General features: G+C 36.4%; 1 protein-coding gene across 1 annotated transcript in view; it reads right to left on the bottom strand.

Annotated features, from left to right (window-relative positions):
* Positions 1-20,371, bottom strand: part of PCCA (propionyl-CoA carboxylase subunit alpha) — a 354,456-nt gene that overhangs the window by 108,250 nt on the left and 225,835 nt on the right. Inside the window, exon 19 of the mRNA XM_060128689.1 lies at positions 15,996-16,098. Within this exon, the coding sequence (XP_059984672.1) occupies positions 15,996-16,098 (103 nt within the window). The remainder of the gene's footprint in view (positions 1-15,995; positions 16,099-20,371) is intronic.

Genomic DNA, 20,371 nt, shown 5'->3' with positions numbered 1-20,371 from the left:
CAAACTCAATATTATACTTGGTCATAGGTAAAAATCAGCACCTTGAATGATACCAAGAGATTAATCAACAGTGGAAACTACAGGTGTAATGACTTCCTGTGAGAAAAAGGAAATAGTGTTAATATGGCATATTATTGTAACAGGAGGGCAACTGGTCCATTCAAATATGTTACCTGCCTACTTAAATTCTGTAACCTATTATTCATATTAGCATTTTACTTTGTCTTTTTCTAAGAGTGAGGAAATCTGAAGTACTGTAAGAATGTATCATTCAACACCTTCTTGTATCCTAACAAATGTTTAGCAGTTTTACAAATCTACATGTATTTCAGTTTTTGGTTTTTCCTCAAAAATGATTAGGTAACATTCTCTAAAAATGTACTTCACACTGATAAAGTTAGAATATAACTCTTATCAGAACAAGTTAACCTCTTAAGTTCAAGTGAACTTTACTAATAACTTCATTGAAAATTTAATGAAATATAAAATTCAAAGAAATATGTTTCAGTGTGAAGATTTTCAAAACTTTCAACCAAAATATGCAGTGGATATTTATCCTGCATTTAACCTACTCATAAAAGTGTTTTGTTTCTTCAAAAGCACACTACTGGTATACTAAGCAACTTTCTTTTTAACAAAAATTAATGTTTTTCAAACCAACTGGTCTCTTGCAAGGAGGTGCACAATAAGACTGCCATCTCCCATCCGCTAAAGGAGGGGCGCAGTCACATGACCTGCTTTCACCACTGGAATGCGAGCGGAAGGATGCTGGCTGAAGCTCTAAGAACCAGTCATGACTCCCTATGCTCATTCTTTTCCTTTGTCAGGGCGACTAGCAACAAGGCAGCCTGAGCCTCCTAGTAAGGATGCATCCCAGCAGACACACAAAGGACATCTAACATGTGTAAGAAACAAACTTTTGGTGTTTTAAGCCCCTGCAATATTAGGGTGATTGTTACTTGCAGGATATCCTACCCAACTCCGAATGATAAATGAAGCTGTGTTTTGAGTCACGTTACATCAGTAATGTGGGTTTTTCTTCTTTCCACCAAAGTCCTATGCGAGGAAAAAAAAAAAACCTAATGGTATATTAAGATTCATTTGAATCTGTACCTAATGTCAGTAACGTTAAATTGATCCTTTAGAAAATGATCTTTTACAAAACATCTGATCTGCTCATTCCTAGCTCTAGTGGCAGACTAAAGCTTGACAATTAAAACTCAGTTTGCAAATCAAAAATTGACTTTTACTGCTAATAACATTTAATTAACCAAAAAGATTTTTCAGCCTATTTACTGCACAGATGAGTACTGTATTTACAAAAAGAATAAAACTGATTATTTTTTTAAGGTCAAACCCAACTTTCTGCACTGTGTTCAAGTTCTAGAGTGTGGAGGACACCACATTTCACTGCAAGCAAGCTGTCACCACTCAGCTCATTCTCCCATACGTCCCACAGTCCCACCGTCCCACCGTAGAAGGCGTTCCTCCCTCCCCCTTTTCCTCTCTTCTCCCCCCTCCCTCCCTTTCTTCTTCCCCTCCTCCCACCCCCCTCACTCAACAAATACTTCCTGAGAAGTACAAGGCATAAACAACAAGACAAGGTCCCCATCCTTATAAAGCTTATATTTTAGTGTGAAGAGATGGAAATTAATCAAGTGGGCAAAGAAATAAAGAAAATACAAAGTTTATGATAAATGCAGTGAAGGAATTAAACACTATCATATGATAGCAAGTAACTAAGGGGTCACTTTAGAGACCTAAGATCTGTTCCTGCTCCTCAGGTAAAAACAACAATGAAGACAAAACAAAACAGTAACCATAACCAAAAAACCTCTCAACTTCCCCAGAAACAGTAAGAGAATCTGATTTCAAACATGAGTTTACTAAAAATATGACACAAATTTATTCATTCATAAAGTGATCAAGGTACAGAGTCTATTAATTCTCACAAGATATCAATTTAAGCACAATTCAGGCTTTCTAAAAATCTGTCAATCAACAGTATTCTCTAGACCATACTTGTAAACTGCTCTGATAAGAGATGGCTAGAATAACAAACAACTCAGAACATTAGTACCACACAATAAATGCTGTGTAGCTGACTCTACATTTTAAATCTCTCTACTATCCATCCATTTTTCTCCCACTGCCATAATAACCATAGTTGAGGTTACTAGTACCTCATACTTGCATTCTGCCTGAGTAGATGCTAACAGGTCTCCTTCACTCTGCCCTCCTCCAAGCTATTCTGCATAATGCAGGCAGACTGATCTTTCTCGCAGGCAACTCCGATCAGTTTCCTGAGGGAAGGCCTCCTCTGGTTCTCCCTGCCCTCCAGATAAATCCAGACCATTGAACAGGGCTCACAGATTTCCACATCGTCAGGTCTCTGCTTGCTTCATTACGGCCTTTTCCTTCACATATCTCCTCTCACCACCCTCGCTCCCTGCCACCAGGTCCCCTACCTTCAAGCTTTCCACATCCCAGCCGCATATCAATGCTTCCAGTTCCTCAGACACCTCACACAATCTTCTAGCCCTTTTTCTACTTTGTACATCTGTTTTCAAACTCTGACCCCCGCCTAGCCCACCCTCCACCCCCCTTCTGTAGGACTCAGCTTGGCCTTTATTTCCGCCCTAAGGCTGCACACAGCCACCTCCACTTCCAGGTTAGGGCTCCCCCAGCTGTTCTCTGCAGTGCCCACCTCCCCCTGTCATCACTCACTCATTGTTCTACCTGACACAGCCTTTGTCCTTGCCACCCTCCACAGGTGACAAATTCTACAAGGAGTCAGACATCATCTCTCCTGATTATTACTGATTCTCCAGGACCTATGTCATTTGAGGTACTTAATAAACAGCTATTAAACTATGTTACAACTAAATGATAAACATATAGTGGCTACAAATACATTGAAATTCATCTAATGGTCGAGTCACTCAGCAAAGGCACTTTGTTTGCTTCACCATTCATTGTATTCATAAATAAGTTTGAGGGGCCAAAAATATTAGGCCAAAATGAATAAAATAACTTCCAATAAATTTTTGTGGTAGAAATTTTACCCATAACAGACGACTAGACTACTATGGATTATTTATAAGGGCTTATAAAATTGAACTGAACTCAACCTGAATATCTAAATGTCAACATTCAAAGTTCTATTCCAAATAAAATTCTTCCGAAAGTGGCTGAAACCAGGCGATAATACTAAAAATCACTTGAAGTCTTAATTATAGTATTTGCCAACCCTAATATGATAACAACTGATACCATTTAGTGATTTTCATTTCCAAAGTAGCTGGCTTTTATAAGTTTTTTTTTCTTCATTCAGTCACATAAGAAGTTACTTGACTCTTGAGCACACCATGACTGCGTCATTCAAGAGGGTACAGGGCAACTGTGTACCCAATCAGACAAGCAATTTTCCAGATTACATGAGCAGGAGCGTCACCTCTTTATGAAACGCAGTCCTATGGTTCAAAAGAGCATTACCAGACCCACTGAACAAGGTGGCATTTAAAAAGTAAACAGATCAAGCTGTGTAAGGTTACTCTTCAGACTTGATTCTTCTACAACCTCGTTTATCTGAACCCTTCCTATCAGACATCAAGCTGATCTGGATGAGTTCGCTTTGAAAGGATATTCTTGGGAGTTCCCTGGTGGTCTAGTGGTTGGGACTTGGCGCTTTCACCGCTGTGGCCTGGGGTTCAATCCCTGGTTGGGGAACTGAGATCCCGCAAGCCACGCAGAGCAGCCCACACCGCCCCCCTCCCCCGCCAAAAAAGAAAGGATATTCTTTAGCCTGAAGTAAAGAAGTCACATTGAAAAGCAAGTTAGTTTTGGACCTTCTTCCTGAAACCAAGAGGAAGGGAGAATAATTCCATTCTACCAGTGATGTTTCAGGACCAATGAAGTTACTACGAATTCTGGGACACTGAGCAAAACTTCTGGAATGAGCTCTCACTACCTTTTGCTATTTAGCAAAACATACACGTCTCTAACTCTTCTGTGTAGTCATCTCTCTGGCTAGTTTATAGACCTAAAGAAGGAAAAATGAGAGGCTACTGGAGGGGTGTTCAAATCTACTCTGACTCAACTTCTTTTCTCCCACCCATGGTACAGTCCATTCTTTGCTTTTTCCAGTTTCTTAATTCAGATTAGACCAACCTCTTAACACAGCCTATTAAGTGATCTCCAGCAACTACCTACAAGTTCAGTGTGCTAGCTAAAGGAGTTCCAGTAATTGCACTTGAGGTACTTATATGTGTAACACCAGGGTTCTTTATTCAATGAGCCAGCTGCTCATCTACTTCCCTGGATGGCCCAAGCATTGCAGAAGTTTCGTGGTAGGTGACTAAAATTCCATTATTTCAACAGTCTCATATCTTCCAGACCCTTCCACTGCAAAGTTTTGAAACCCCCTTTTTTTCGGGGGAGGGGGTATTCGGTAATACATATACAGGATTCAAAATTCAAAAAGTACTAACAAGACATCTATTAATAGTATATGGTATGTATCCTTCTTACTTCTGTCATGGGGTCAGCCATCCAGCTCCCAATTCAAAGGCAACCACAATTATTAGTTTCTTGTGGTTCCTTCCAAAGAGATTTTATACACATAACAAGCATAAACATATACATTATTTTTTACACAAAGAAAGGTATACTGCTTCTGTCACTTAATATATCAGCACATACGGAACATTCAAATCCTTTTTAATGGCTATACAGTAGTTCAAGAATATGGATGTACTTACACACACTGTAAGTATGTACTATACTTATTTAATTATCCCATTTTGATGGGCATTTCAGTTGTCTCCAGTCTCCTGCTGTTACACACAATATACTGCTATGAACATACTTGTGTACCTCCCACATGTGAATATATCCTGTAGTATAAATTCACTGTCAAATTGTTCTCCATGGAGGCTTTTATCAATTTATACACCTACCAATAATATATGTGGGCCTATTTTCCTACAACCTAATAAAATTAGAAATTATCAAAATTTTCATGTTTGTCAAAATGTAGGTGAAAAACAGTATTTTAACTTGAATTTCTCTGTATAGTTTAGCACATTTTGTCATTGTGCAGGAGCCATTTATATTTCCTTTGCTACAAATCATCTTTGAACATTTTTTGCCTGGGTGGTTCGTCTTTTTCATATTGATTTGTAAGAGTTCTTTATACACTAAGAACACTCCCCTTTTGTCACTAAAATAAGCTACAAACTTTCCCTCTGGTCTGCTGACTTCTGTATTGGCTTTACTTATGATGGTTTTATAGTTTTAGCAGAAAAATTTAACTTTTTTTTTTAGCATTACCTTGACTTATCTTCTCAGTAATTTTTTTCTCAAATGGACAAGTAATTTTATCAGGAAAACAAATGTTTTTGCCAAAGTGAAAGAATTCCATTTTTATACATTATATGTTTCCATTAAAAAAATCCATTAACAGAAAAGGATAATATTTTTTGTTGTTTTGTCTAGGACAGCTTTAAAAACAGGGGGGAAAAAGGTCCAAGTGAAAAAATTACCTAATAAGAGAAGTAGATAACATGATCATAACACTGAATTACTGTCACAAGAAAAAAAAATGAAATACATATTTTAAATATAAAATATTGCATACCTTTGAAAACTTGCTTCAATTTTCTATCATTTATCATGCACTATAAGTAAATTTTCTAAATAGGATTATAGTCTTTTATTATAAGCCTCTAACAGTACTATGGTATTCATTTTATTATTATTATTTTTGCCGCTCCGTGTGGCATGTGGGATATTAGCTTCCCAACCAAGGATTGAACCCTTGCCTCCTGCAGTAGAAGTGCGGAGTCCTAACCACTGGACCGTCGGGGAATTCCCCACTCCGGCATTCATTTTAAAATGCTACTACAAAAATGTTCTTTTCTTTTTCTGTTTGCCTACTGTACACTTAAGCCATAGATAAATTTTTATTAAAAAGTCTACCATAGATATAAATGTAATAGTTATCTGACTTTGTTTGCTATTGTCCTTTTTATGTTCAAGAGTAAGAGTCTATTCTAAAAATTGACCATAGAGGCAAAGGGACAGATATAATAATGTTTTTTCCCTAAGAAGGGTATTTGAAAATTATTTCCTTAGAAGAACAACCATGATTCTTACCATGTCCCTATACAAATTCCAGTAACTGCATGATTTAGCATTACTCTCTACAAATGGGATAAAAGAAACAGATTATGACGTACAATGCAGGTATAAACTCTACTGAAGATACATTTAAGGTTCTTTTCATTAATATTTGAAAACATAAAGAAAATGTTAATTTGTGCACAAGATTATTTATTGGTATACGCTAAGTTCATTTAATTCTTCATCTTTATGAAAATGTTACACAAAAATACTTAAATAGCTCTACTTAAAACCACAATTTCAAAATGTTCTCTGAATATCAAAACAAACTCTGGTGGAATGTTTTCTTAGTCAAGAAATCTAGAACAAAATGCATGGTGGTAGAACAAATGGGAAAGGGTTGGCTATATTAGAGAAAGAAAAACCTCAAACAATGCGTATATAATTATTTCTTATTATGCATCCATATGTAATTATTATTTTTTATTCTTATGTTCATCATCATATCCTTTCTTTGAGAAGAAAAATATAGGTTGGTAATTTCAATGATATGACTACTACAAAACATTTCCCTCCCTCCACCACAAGCATCTAAAGTTGAGACAACTTTACATCAACCAAAATGAACGTTATGGAAACAAAATGAAAGCACAAACAAAACCTTTTAGATGCAAAAAATCTTATCTATTTCAAACCTTGTATGGCTCTAAAAAATTATTACTTACTTGGACAAGACTGTAAAATCACCACTAAAAATCAATATTTTGAATTTTAACATAATTTGAAAAATACATTAACATCTACAAGAGGTAATAAGATACTAAAAATGCTTTCTGACAGTTACTCTTAACCAGTATCTCTAATTGTATATTTTGTAAAACTGTACATTGTGTGTGTAATACTGTGTGATTCATTCATGTCCTTGCAATGCCTTCCATGCTTCCTTTAAATGGTATGACTTGAGCCTCAATGTTCAACAATCACAAAGAAAATTCCTCTCATCATGTGACAAAACTGTTCTGGCTAGAAGTAAGTGTATTATCCCTTATATTAACAAAGATTTATCCACGTCTGACAGAGCTAATTTTCCATGTCAGTGCTACTATTTCTCAGAATTTTCTCTAGCAAAACTACTTTGTAAAGTTAGATACAGAGAGGTACTAGTTCACAGGCCTTGGAATCATACTGACCTGCGTTTAATCTTAGATTCTACACTCCCAAGCTGTGTGACTTCAGCTACCTTACTTAGTATTTCTGAACCTCAGTTTCCAACTCTTCTGTAAACTAAGGCTAATAACGTCTACCTTGTGGCTTACCACTATCCCATTTAGAACAACATATGTAAACTGTTTACCACAGTGCTTGAGACAAGGAACATACTCAATAGAACAGACAACAGTAATCAGTTGCCTCATGAAAATACCTTTGAATAGGCTAAAGTAAGTATCAAAACCAATACTACAACTACAATAAGACAGGGAAATCCTTTTCTCACTCTACTATTTCTGGAAAATAACAATAAAGAAAAATACTCCCATAATAAAAAACTAAAATTATCTATAAAAGATGTCTGATTTTTCAACAAGCTTTGCTCTCCCATGCCACCATGTCCCAATGTTTTTCCTCACCTTCTTATACTCTGATTTAGAGGCAAGTTCTGGCTTATGTATAAATCATGTTCTAAATGGTTATTCATTAGTCATCTCTGCCATCTAGAACTTCTTCATCTCCTCCTACATCTTTTCTTTCCCCCAGGCAGCTGAGTCCTTAGCTCTCTCTTTCTCACGGATTTAATTATTTGAAGGCACCTCCATTAAAGCATTTATCTCTGTATTTTAATCACTTTCAAGTCTCCTTTACCATCATAAGCAGAGACTGTTTACGTGGATATCTCTAAGGTAAACTGCCATTAATTCATCTTTTTCCCCCCCAAAGCAATACCATGTTCATATTAGCAAATTTTCACTGTTTCCTTGGGATGGATATCTAGATGTAGCATTACTAGACTGGAGAATATCAATGTTATCAAACTATTTTCAGAAAGGGTAAACAAACATATACTATTTAATTTGTCTTTTAGTTGCTGACATCTACCCCGATAACTATTATTTGGAAAGATTATTATTTGAAATATTATTTAAAAGGTAAAATATATCCACCACAGTAACAAGGATATAAATAAGTCTAAAAATACTTACTTAAATATTCATGATAAAATACTCATGAGAGAACTGAGTCAAGGTTCTGGATAACCCAGATGTTTAACCTTTTGAGGAAACGCGAGACTGTTTTCCAAAGTGGTTGTACCATTTTACACTCCCACCAACGGTGTATGAGGGCTCCAATTTCTCTACATCTTCATCAGTATTTGTTATTATCTGACTTTCTTATTATAGCCATTCTAGTGGGTGTGAGGTGATATCTCATTGTGGTTTTGACTTGCATTTCCCTGACGACTAATGATTTTGAGCACCTGTGCATTTGCTTATTGGCAACTGGATATTTTCTTTCAGAAATGTCTGTTTAGGTTCTTTGCCCATTTTTATATGGGGTTGTCTTTATTATTAAGTTTTAAGTGTTCTTTAAGTACTTTAAATACAAGTGCTTCACTGGATATATGATTTGCAAATATTTTTTCCCATTCTGTGGTTTGTCTTTTCAACTTCTTGTTAGTATCCTTTGAAGCAAAGTTTTAAATTTTGACAAAGATCAATTTATCTATTTTTTTCTTTTATTGCTTATGCTTTTGGTGTCAAATCTAAGAAACCAATGCCACATGCAAGGTCATGAAGATGTACCCCTATGTTTTCTTCTAAGTTTTGTTGCTCTATTTACATCATTTATCCATTTGGGGTTAATGTTTTTTTTTGGGGGGGGGCTGTGTTGGGTCTTAGTTGCACCACGCAGAATATTCACTGAAGCATGCGGGATCTTTTGTTGCGGCATGCAGGCTTCTCCCTAGTTGTGGCATGCGGGTTTTCTCTTCTCTAGTTGTGGAGTGCGGGCTCCAGAGCACGTGGGCTCTTTAGTTTGTGGCACACGGGCTCTCTCGTTGAGGTGCGCGAGCTCAGTAGTTGTGAAGCGCAGGTTCAGCTACCCCGTGGCATGTGGGATCTTAGTCCCCCAACCAGGGATTGAACCCGCATCCCCCGCATTGGAAGGCGGATTCTTTACCACTGGACCACCAGGGAAGTCCCTTGGGTTAATTTTTTTATATTAACTCACTACGGCGTAGGGACCCAACTTCATTTTTCTACATATGGATACCCAATTGTTCCAGCACCATTTGTTGAAAAGATTATACTTTCCCCACTGAATTCTTTTGGCACCTTCGTCAAAAATCACTTGACCATACATGTATGGATTTGCTTCTGGATTCTCATTTTTATTCTATTGATCTGTATGTTTCTTTACGCAAATACTACACTGTCTTGATTTCAAGACTATTTTGTAATAAGTTTTGAAAGGGGGAACTAAGTTCTCCAACTTTGTTCTTTTTTTCAAGATTATTTTGGCTATTCTGGACTTCTTACATTTCTATTTGAATGTTAAGAGTATCACCTTGCCAATTTCTGACAAAAATAAAGCTTGGATTCTGATAGGAATTACACTGAATCTGTAGACCAATTTGGGAAGCACTGCCATCTTAATATTTAGTCATTTAATTCATGAATATGAAATGTTCTCTATTTATTTGGATCTGATTTTTCAATAGTTTGTAGTTTTCACAGTATAGGTTTTGCATTTCTTTTGTTAAATTTACTCCTAAGTATTTTATTCTTTTGATGCTCTTGTTAATGAAATGGTTTCCATAATTTTATTTTTGGATGGTTCACTGAAAGTGCATAGAAATACACTTGATTTTTATATATTTATTTTGTATCCTGTACCCTTGCTAAATTTGTTTACTATTTATAGTAGTTTCTTAATGGGTTTCGTAGAATTTTCGACATACAACAACATATACTCTGCATAGATTTTTTTTATAATATTCAGCAATTATAGTTGGTTTGCTGCTGTTCCAGAAGTGAATCTTTGCCCTTTAACTTTTTTTTTTTTTAATTTATTTTTGGCTGCCCTGGGTCTTTGTTGCTGCGCACAGGTTTTCTCTCTAGCTGCTGAGAGCAGGGGCTACTCTTCGTTGCGGTGCGTGGGCTTCTCATTGCAGTGGCTTCTCTTGTTGTGGTACATGGGCTCTAGGCATGCGGGCTTCAGTAGTTGTGGCGCACGGGCTCACAAGTTGTGGCTCGCGGGCTCTAGAGTGCAGGCTCATCAGTTGTGGCGCACGGGCTTAGCTGCTCCACGGCATGTGGGATCTTCCAGGGCCAGGGATTGAACCCATGTCCCCTGCATTGGCAGGCAGATTCTTAACCACTGCACCACCAGGGAAGTCCCACCATTTAACTTCTAATATAAATTTTACCCATACAAAATTTACTTGAAGTTGAAAGAATGAAAGGATTGTGACTGTAATTTAAAATGGTAGCAAACTTTTATGCCTACCAAAAAGTTACCTTTTGACCTTTCTATAAGCAGCAGAAAAAAAAGAAAAAAAAATATTTAGGAAAATAAACTGAGTTTTTTAAAAAACCAAAGTATTATTTTCCTTGACCTTAATAATAAATGTTATTTTAGATCATTTAGATTTTTCTTCATAACCATTAGCACAAAAATTACATTGATATGCCAAAATTCAATAGTCTAAAGATTCTGATTATTCTTAAGAAGCAGTTTACAAGGTCCGTAGAAAAATGTCTATCAGGGCTTCCCTGGTGGCGCAGTGGTTGAGAGTCCACCTGCCGATGCAGGGGACATGGGTTCGTACCCCGGTCCGGGAAGATCCCACATGCCGCGGAGCGGCTAGGCCCGTGAGCCATGGCCGCTGAGCCTGCGCGTCTGGAGCCTGTGAGAGGCCCGCGTACCGCAAAAAATGAAAAATGTCTATCAGTGGATCACTGTAACAAAGAATATCTAATTCAATAGAGGATCATATATAACTTTTTTCTAGTTTATTAGTAGTTAACATGAAATATTGGACAAAAAATTTTTTTCAGTGCATGTACAGTGCTCATTTTTTCATCCTTGGGAAGGCCAAATTCCTAAGCTAATTTTCTTCACATCAAGAGTACTCTGACATTTTTCTTCAAAGTGAATTGTCTTCAATATGAATTTAGTCCATCATCTTTAAGATAAACACATTATTCTTTTCTTTTATCCTGAACTATTTTGAGCAGTTTTGTGTTATGCAGAATAAAAGAGAAGTGGAAAACATCTTGGGAATCCAGAAGGGAATCATGAAAATATTATAGATAAAAAAATCAATTTATTTTTTACATTTATGAGTTTATCATTTTAATAAGCTACATAATATTTCAACTTTGTATTTACCAGGTCGTATACTTCTTAATTCTGCTATTCATTCTGACACTTGTATTCAGTTAGAATAAAAACCTAAAACACATAAAATACTTTATCTTCTACTGCTTCTTCATTGCTTTCTTTATTTCCCCAAATTTTCATCCTCCCTACTTTAAAACTTTTTTCACTAAAATACTAATTTGCATTGGTTTGTATCAAATTTGTAATGAATTGTGACAAAAGGTGTCAGAATTTTCTTCCTTTTAAAGGCTAAATAATATTTCATTTCATGTATATAACATATTTTATTTACCCATTCACTTGTCACTGGACCCTTGGCTTGCTTCCACCTCTTGGCTTGTGAAAAAGGCTGCTAAACATCAGTGTGCAAATATCTCTTCAAGACCCCGCTTTCAATTTTTTGGATAAACACCTAGCAGTGGAATTGCTGGATCATATGATAGCTCTACTTTTAATTTTTTTGAAGAACCACAATACTGTCTTCCACAGCAGCTGCACCAAGAGTGCACAACGGTTCCAGTTTCTCTCCTCCTCATCAGCACTTATTATTTTCTGGAGTTTTTGTGGGGTTTTTTTCCTTCTTTTTTTAATGGTGGCCATCCTAACTGCTGTGAGTTATCTTCAATTATAGTTTTGATCTGTGTTTCCTTAATGATCAGCAATGTTGAGCATCTTTTCATGTGCTTGTTGGTCATCTGTATATCTTCTCTGGAGAAATGTCTATTCAAGTCCGTTGCCCATTTTTAAATCAGGTTGTTTCTTCCGCTGTTGAGTTCTTTATATATTCTGAATAATATGGAAATATATCACATATATGCAAATATTTTCTCCCATTCCATGGATTGCCTTTTCACTCGTTGCCTTTGATGCACAAAAGTTTTAAATTTTGATGTAGTCTAACTTAAGTATTTTTCTTTTGCTGCCTATGCTTTTGATGTCATACCCAAGAAATTACCATCAAATCCAACATCATGAGGATTTTCTCCTATTTTCTTCTAAGAGTTTTACAGCTTTAGCTTTTACATTTAGGTCTTCAATAGATTTTGAGTTAATTTTGCATGAGGTGTAAGGTAAGGGTCCAACTTCATTCTTTTGCATGTGGATATCCACTTTTCCCAGTACTATTTGTTGAAAAGACTGTCCTTTCCTTATGGAATGGTCTTGGCACTCCTGTCAAAAATCACTTGATTATAGGGGCTTCCCTGGTGGCGCAGTGGTTGAGAGTCTGCCTGCCAATGCAGGGGACAAGGGTTCGAGCCCTGGTCTGGGAAGATCCCACATGCCGCAGAGCAACTAAGCCTGTGCGCCACAACTACTGAGCCTGCACTCTAGAGCTGGTGCTCCACAACAAAAGAAGGCACCACAATGAGAAGCCCTCGCACCGCAACAAAGAGCAGCCCCTACTCGCCGCAACTAGAGAAAAGCCCACACACAGCAACAAAAACCCAATGCAGCCAAAAATAATAAATAAGTAAATAAATAAATTTATTTTTTAAAAATCACTTGATTATATATCCAAGGGTTTATTTCTGGCTCTCAATTCTATTCTGTTGGTCTATGTGTCTGTCTTACTAGTATACCACAGTTTTGTAATAAATTTTGAAATCAGGAAGTGTGAGCTCTCCAACTTTGTTCTTCTTTTTCAAAATTGTTTTAACTATTTGGGGTCCCTTAAGATTCCATATGAATTTCTGGATTTTTCTTCTATTTCTGCAAAAACTCAGCTGGGATTTTAATAGGGATGACACTGAATCTGTAGATCGCTTTGGATAATATTAACATTTATAGCAACATTAAGTCTTCCAATACATGAACATGAGATGGCTTTCCATTTATTTGTGTCCTCTTTAATTTCTTTCAGCAACATTTTGTTGTTTCCAGTGTACAAGTCTTCGTCCTCTACGTCTTAAGTTTATTCCTAAGTAATCTTATTCTTTTTGGTGCTATTGTAAATTGAACTATTTTTGCTTTGTGTATTTTTAAATCTTACATAAATGGTATCATTAAGTATATATATTTTTCACAATTTTCTTTTTCACTATGATTATGGTACGTGAAATGTTTCACTATTATTATGGCACACTGAAGTGTAACAACATGTACAAGAAAGAAACATGATACCTTCAGGACAGCTGTCACCGCTAGGGAGGAAGAGGCAGATGGGATGATGTAAAGAAGAGCTTTAGCTGTATCTAGGGGTGTTTTTCTGTTGTAATAGGAGACCTATAGAGCAGATTTGTACATTTGCTATATTGTCCTCATCTGAAATACCTTATAATTTTTAAAAAGTTTTTAATAAAAGAACTTTAGAAAACATGAACCCATTACTGTGAGGTAAACAAATATGTACTACCTCTTGGGTCATTAACCTGGACTGTCACCTCTAGACTGATTAATTTTCTGTTGATGTGGCAGAGGGTGACACTATTCAGCTTGTATCCTTTCATAGTACTGATGTCAAATGAAGCTCAGTCCAAATACAGTTAGGAAAAAGGGCTATACTATCAGTAATACTCCATTTTTATTAGGTTTGATGCTTCTGATAGTAGCTAAGCCAATACATACAGGAAGTAGTTTTTGATACTATATATCAAGGTGGATATTTTCCAGGGAAATTTTTAATGCATTAATTTTGATGTGTTTTTTAAATAAACCTACTTTCTTCATGAGCTAAAAAGTAAAACGGGGGTAATTCTACAGGAAAAATTCAAAAGACACCACTTGAGCTGTCAAGCCAATGGTCTCTAGCTTTCCAACACGGAATCTGAAACAAGCCCAAAGAAATAACAGCTCTAAGAAGTAATCTGGGCAGTTTTCTTATTAAGGCAAGGCACTGCTTAGAGAAACATTGTATCAGAGTATCAGATTAAGAATAACACTTCAGTGGTGACTCAGTACAGAACTGAAAATTATGCTAAAGTCTACATTTTTGTAGAGTTAACCTTCCCTGAGGAAAATGCTACACTATAATATTTTTTACTATTCAATACATATAATTTGTTACTCAACCTGATGTACAGTTAAGTGTCCACTTACAAAGCTATTTTTTAAAATAATCAGATAGAAAGGAGGAACATAAAGAATCACATAAATTCATACAAAATGTATCATAAGACCACTGTTTAACTCTATCATAGTTTTCGTTTTAAGACAGTTCAGTGAAATACCTTTTAGTAACAAATGCTTTAGCAATTTTGGCATACAGAATGAATCACAAAATTTAAAGACAACCAAGGAGACCACCCTTAATTCAGGAATTAATCTCATTTACTTGTGACTCTGATGATCACATAGAATGTCACCTTCTCCAGTATAACAGCCTCATACTTAACCTAGCACACGGTAGACATGTAATAAGTATTTGCTGAATAAATGAATTCTCATTAATTCTTGATGCAGTGTTTTCTACCTGGGATCAAGAATCTGCCATATACTTTGAGCCTCTCTGGGTGTTGTTTCAATGAAATTATATTATTTTGATTTTCATATCCTGCTTAAACCTTTTGATGAAAAGTCATTTTCCCCCCAATAATATGACATTTCAATGCAACTTAGCCATGAGAGGAGAAATATAGATTAATATTTATTATACTAACTTATATACTACATATAATGAACATATAATATTCATTATACTAACTATATAACTATATAGCAGCTTCTGTGGGTTCATGCTGAAAGTATAAAAGGACCCAAGTTATAATAGTAACTCTTGGGAATTTCCTGGTGGTCCAGTGGTTAGGACTTGGCACTTTCACTGCTGGGGCCCAGGTTCAATCCCTGCGGGGAACTAATATCCCACAAGCCGTGTGGCCCAAATAAATAAATAAATAAATAAAAATAAAACAGTAACTCCTCATGGTATTTTTCTGGCAATCTTAAACCACAGAATTTAAACATGTCATTCATACCACAGAAGATCAATCTTAAACTAAAGCAGTTCTGTCATGGATACTATGCAAGGCATTTAAGTTCTTCTAGACAAAAGGAATGTCACTGTCAGGTAAATTTAGCCTAAAGAATGTCTCACAACATGAAATCTCAAGAAAATGTTATATGAGGCTTCAGATTACTTGTTTTAAAAGAAACACAGGGCTTCCCTGAGCCTGTGCTCCGCAACGGGAGAGGCCGCAACAGTGAGAGGCCCCCGTACCAAAAAAAAAAAAAAAAAAAAAAAAAGAAACAGCTATCATACATTTGGAATTATCATTAAAGATGCTCTTCTCTATAACAAAGGCAAAAGTATTACTTTTCAATAACAAAAGAAAAATGAATCAGGTGTCAGGAAGTGGGTTTAGAATGTGGCTAAGTCTGGGAATACATTTCCTCTTTAACATAAGAGACAAAAATTTCCATTTACATTCAGCTTCCTAAAGAAGATGAAACAGATACATAGCTATGTCGTAGATTCAAAAGATGAGACTCATGGAATATGTTAAAAATTGTTTTAAATATTCACAGGTAATTTCAAGATTATCAAAAATAAAACTCACAGAGAATGTTGGCCCACTGTTGGATGCTACGACAGTATAAACTTCATCATGCAATTTTACTGAGAGCTCCCAGTTGGCCACTTGTGGTTTTACAATAGGCACTCTGAAGTAGAAAGAAAAGAAAAGAAAAAGAGTTAGTAATTTTATATTATCCTCTCTCAGTAAACTGATTTTCCTTTGACATTAAGTGTGCAGAGTAAAACCGCCAAACACTGCATTTCAGAACATTCTATTCTTGGAAAAAAGCTTTAATATGGAAACTAGAGAGATTAAAACCAAAAAAGAACACACACACACACACACACACACACACACACACACACACTCCAAAGACAACAGCAGTCATTCTGAAATAATTGTGGTACCATCACCTCGTCTATGAATTTGAGCTGCTTAATTTTGACAGTCCTTCAAAAATTAACCTCCTTTAACCAATGTTAATTTCTTTTCAATATCTGGTCATTGTTCAAGACTGTTTTTAAAACCTTACAATGCTAATCTTTACTTTTTTTCAGGTTGAGTTATAATTCGTATGCAAAAAACTGCACATGTATACAATTTGATGCATTTGGACATATTTATTCACTCATGTTACCATCACCACAATCAAGGTAATAAACATATCCATCACCTCCAAAAGTTTCCTTGTGTCCAATTGTTTTGTTTCAGTTTCTTGTTTGTTTGTTTGTTTGTCTGGGTGAGAAAACAACATCAGTGATGCTAGTCTTAACACACAGGTCTTTTCCTGTGAATGATCAATATTACGTGCTCCAGAAAAATTGGGACAAGCAGCCAACAAAAAACATTTTTGGAATACAAATGTTTCTCCCCAATTTTTAAAGTAACAAAATTTTAATGATTTCTGAATTAACCTAATTTAAGTATGGCATATTTACATTATTTATAGTTGTGAAGTAATACTGACTAAGCACTAAACATGCAGTATCAAGACTCTGGCTTAATTCTTAGTTCTAAAAAAATGTTGCAGGCTACGTTTTAATATAACACCCCCCTGAATTTCAAACGAGTCTCTGTGTAGTCAATAAAAAAAAGTCATAGTCAAAAAAATTATGATTAGAATCAAATCACCTCTAGTCACGATGTCTAATGGAGGATGATTAATAAGTTTAGGTGAATATTTGTATGCAGCACACTACTTACTGAATTATTTTCTGAAGATGAAGAAAATGTTTTTAATACTACACAGATAAAAATTAAAGTTTAAAAAAATGCATAAACAAATCAAGACTAATGCACACTGTAGGTCTGGAAGATTCTTTTTTGGCAATTTGAAGAGGATTGTTTCAGAGGACAGAGCTTCATGCATGAGAGCTTGAAAGAACAACAAGGAAGGAGAGAAGAGGGACAGGAAGTGGGGGGAGAGAGAGAGGGAGAAGGCATATGGGGCAGAGAGGAGGGAAAGGAGGAGGGTGACTCTGCGATCCAGGTTGGCCTCTGTTGGCATCTTGTCCACAGGGCATTTGTTTTTCATGTTTGTCTCCCCCATTGGTCTGTGAGCTCCTAAAAGCCCAAGATCATGCCTTATTTTATATCCCCAAACCTCAGCACAGGCTGGGGAGAAAGGGCTGAGGGGAAAGTGGGAAAGAAGCAGTGGAGCATCCACTAGGTGCCAAGCCCCTCACAGGAGACACCGTGTCTCCCCAGGGACACATTGTGAGCCACTGAAGGAGAGAGAGCCTTGAGCTCCCAGGCTCCCCTGGGCTGCCTGGGACTGTGTGGATGACCTCACTATGCTCACCTGGTACAACTTCAAATGAGGTTAACACCCCATCCTCTCAGGAGTACTACGATGACAGAAACAACCTCATGGCTAGATTACTGTGCAGCCTGGCTTTCTGGACTCTGCTATCCTCGATAATTAGATCACTCTCCTGTTCAAGACTGTTCCGTGGTTTTCTATTTTACACCAGGTTAAACCTTAATTAATCAATCTATCATTCAAGTTTCTTAAAAAATAAGTCCCCACTCTTTGCATTTCATTTTATTTCTGATTATTCTCTGACTTGTACATCTGGCTGGGCCAAGGCCTGAAATTCCTTCACAAACCGAACTGAGCCAAGCTGTCATGAGTGGGGTAACCAAGCACAGTGGCTACAAGCTCAGGCGCCAATGACTTGCCGAAGTTGGCAGAAAACCCAGCTCCGTCATTAATCAGCTCTGACCTTGAGCAAAAGTCTGTTTCCTTATGTATAAAATTAAGATATAATAGCGTCTGCATCATAGTGATGTATTGAGGATAAAATTAAATAATGCATATAAGTGTTCATTTTTATTACGATGATATACTCCTATACTCTTGTTCTCCCCCATAACTGAAATCCCATTAAGGAAACTTTAGATTCCTTCTCTCTGCTTCTCAAACTAACAGATTCTTCAAAAAGAATATTTATCTTCCTCACCTAATTATAGTACAAACTTCAGTGATCTCCCTTCTATTTAACCTCTAGTATACGCTTAATACTTTTCACAATTCAGTGGCCCAATAAGTCTTTCAAGTAAATGTGGAGCCCAATTTCCCAAGAGGCTTCTTGGGAAGTTGTTGATCCTGACATCCTGTTCAAAAGCAGAACACATTTTCCCACAGAAAGCAATCTTACAGATGGTGGCGAGATGTAGTCGCCACTCTTTGGAACCTAACTACTATTTATTTTTCCACTGTTTTATTTTGATCCACATCTGTTTCATATGTGTTAGAACCTGCCCCAAGAGGACCTGTAGAGAGAGCATAGGCTCTTCTGAGTTGAAATGCTGAGGTCTGATCTCAGCCCGTTCTCTTACTAGCATTTTACCAGGAGCTCATTCAATCCTTTTGAACCAAAATTTCCACACCTGTAAAATAAGGATCAGAGCAGAGTTGGTGAGATAACAGGGGAAAGCTGCTGCTGCTTCTGAGCATACGACTCCTGAAGCAGCACTTTTCTAACCATATAGAAAGAGGCTTCTCTGTGAAAGCAAGACCTTGAGACACTAAGAAAAGACGGACAAACTGTGGAATCTCTTTATATGAGTTCACTCTTCTACAAACAAAGTTTGCTATGATTCCTTCTGGCTTTACATAAGTTTGAAAGTAGTTTGTTTTGTTTTGTTTTTGAATAAAATGGATGGGGTTGGGCATATATGCCCAATATAAATATCAATAAGCTCTACAATAGAAATAAACTATAACTATAAATAAAGATAATAATACATATCAACCTGAAAGTATATGTGCTCTATTTCTGCAAAATTACTGAAACCAGATTAACAAGAATTATTTCAAAACAATGAAATTAAGTCCACCAGCACAAACATGTCTATAATGATAATAATTACCTAAAGTTATATTTTAAATTTTAAAAAAGAATTATATTTCTTCACTAAATCCAAAATAGTCTCAAAGAAGATTTTATGAACAACTCGCTGAAAGGGGGGGTAGGGGTGGGAGTCTTGGAGCTTTACTCAACTCACTGTAGTAATGATATACAGAAAACAGCCCCCTCTACTGAAGTGTCTGTCTAGTGAAACAGGCTGCCATCTGATCAAAAATTTCATCTATGTGACTTATTAGTTAACTGGAAAGCTGATACCATTTAAGCTACTACTTCAAAAACAAACAAACAAACCAGTAAAAAGGAATTCACATAAACAGCTACTCACAAAGCAAATCAAATAACAGCTCTTACCCAGACCTGTCCACTTTGATTATCATCAGTCAGCCAAAATGAATATGCTCAATTAAACTAAATTTTTCTACATTTTATGGTAAAAAGCTGTCAGCTGACTGTCACAAATGTTAATGCTAATACATTTAAACTTATTGGAATATTTTACTCAAAAAGGTGCAAGGAATACTAACTCAAGTATGTTGCTATTGCATGTCATTTGTTAAAGCAGATTTTGTGTAAACATAACTAACAGCATCTTTAGTTATCAAGGATTATAAGCATCTCAAAACCATAGTGTCAGACACTCAGAAATGCTGGTTTACAATTGTGCCATTACCTATTTAGGAGTGAAATACTGAGTTAAAACAATGTTAGTGGTCAAAGAATCATTAAGCAATCCTTCATCATAACTTTCACAGTGGGTGGTCTGTAAAATGATCAAGAATAATATGCTGCATTCCACGGCTGCAGAGGTCAGCTTCTGCATACAAATCTTTGCAGGAAGAAAAAGGCCTTCAGAAAAGTGGGCCATTCATCTGCACCAAGTTCAGAGAATTTCCAGCATGGTGAAAAGATATGTTATGCAAGCACATAGATGTATTCAGTGGGGGTAGACAGAACCAGCTACATGGAGACTACAAAGGAGCCCTCCCATGGCTCATGAATAAGTCGAGGAAATGATCAGAAAAAAAAGGAGAGAGATGTTTAGAC

This window comes from Lagenorhynchus albirostris, chromosome 18 (assembly GCF_949774975.1).
Source record: "Lagenorhynchus albirostris chromosome 18, mLagAlb1.1, whole genome shotgun sequence".
Classification (NCBI taxonomy): Eukaryota; Metazoa; Chordata; class Mammalia; order Artiodactyla; family Delphinidae; genus Lagenorhynchus; species Lagenorhynchus albirostris.
This window is presented reverse-complemented; position numbering and strand designations above follow the sequence as displayed.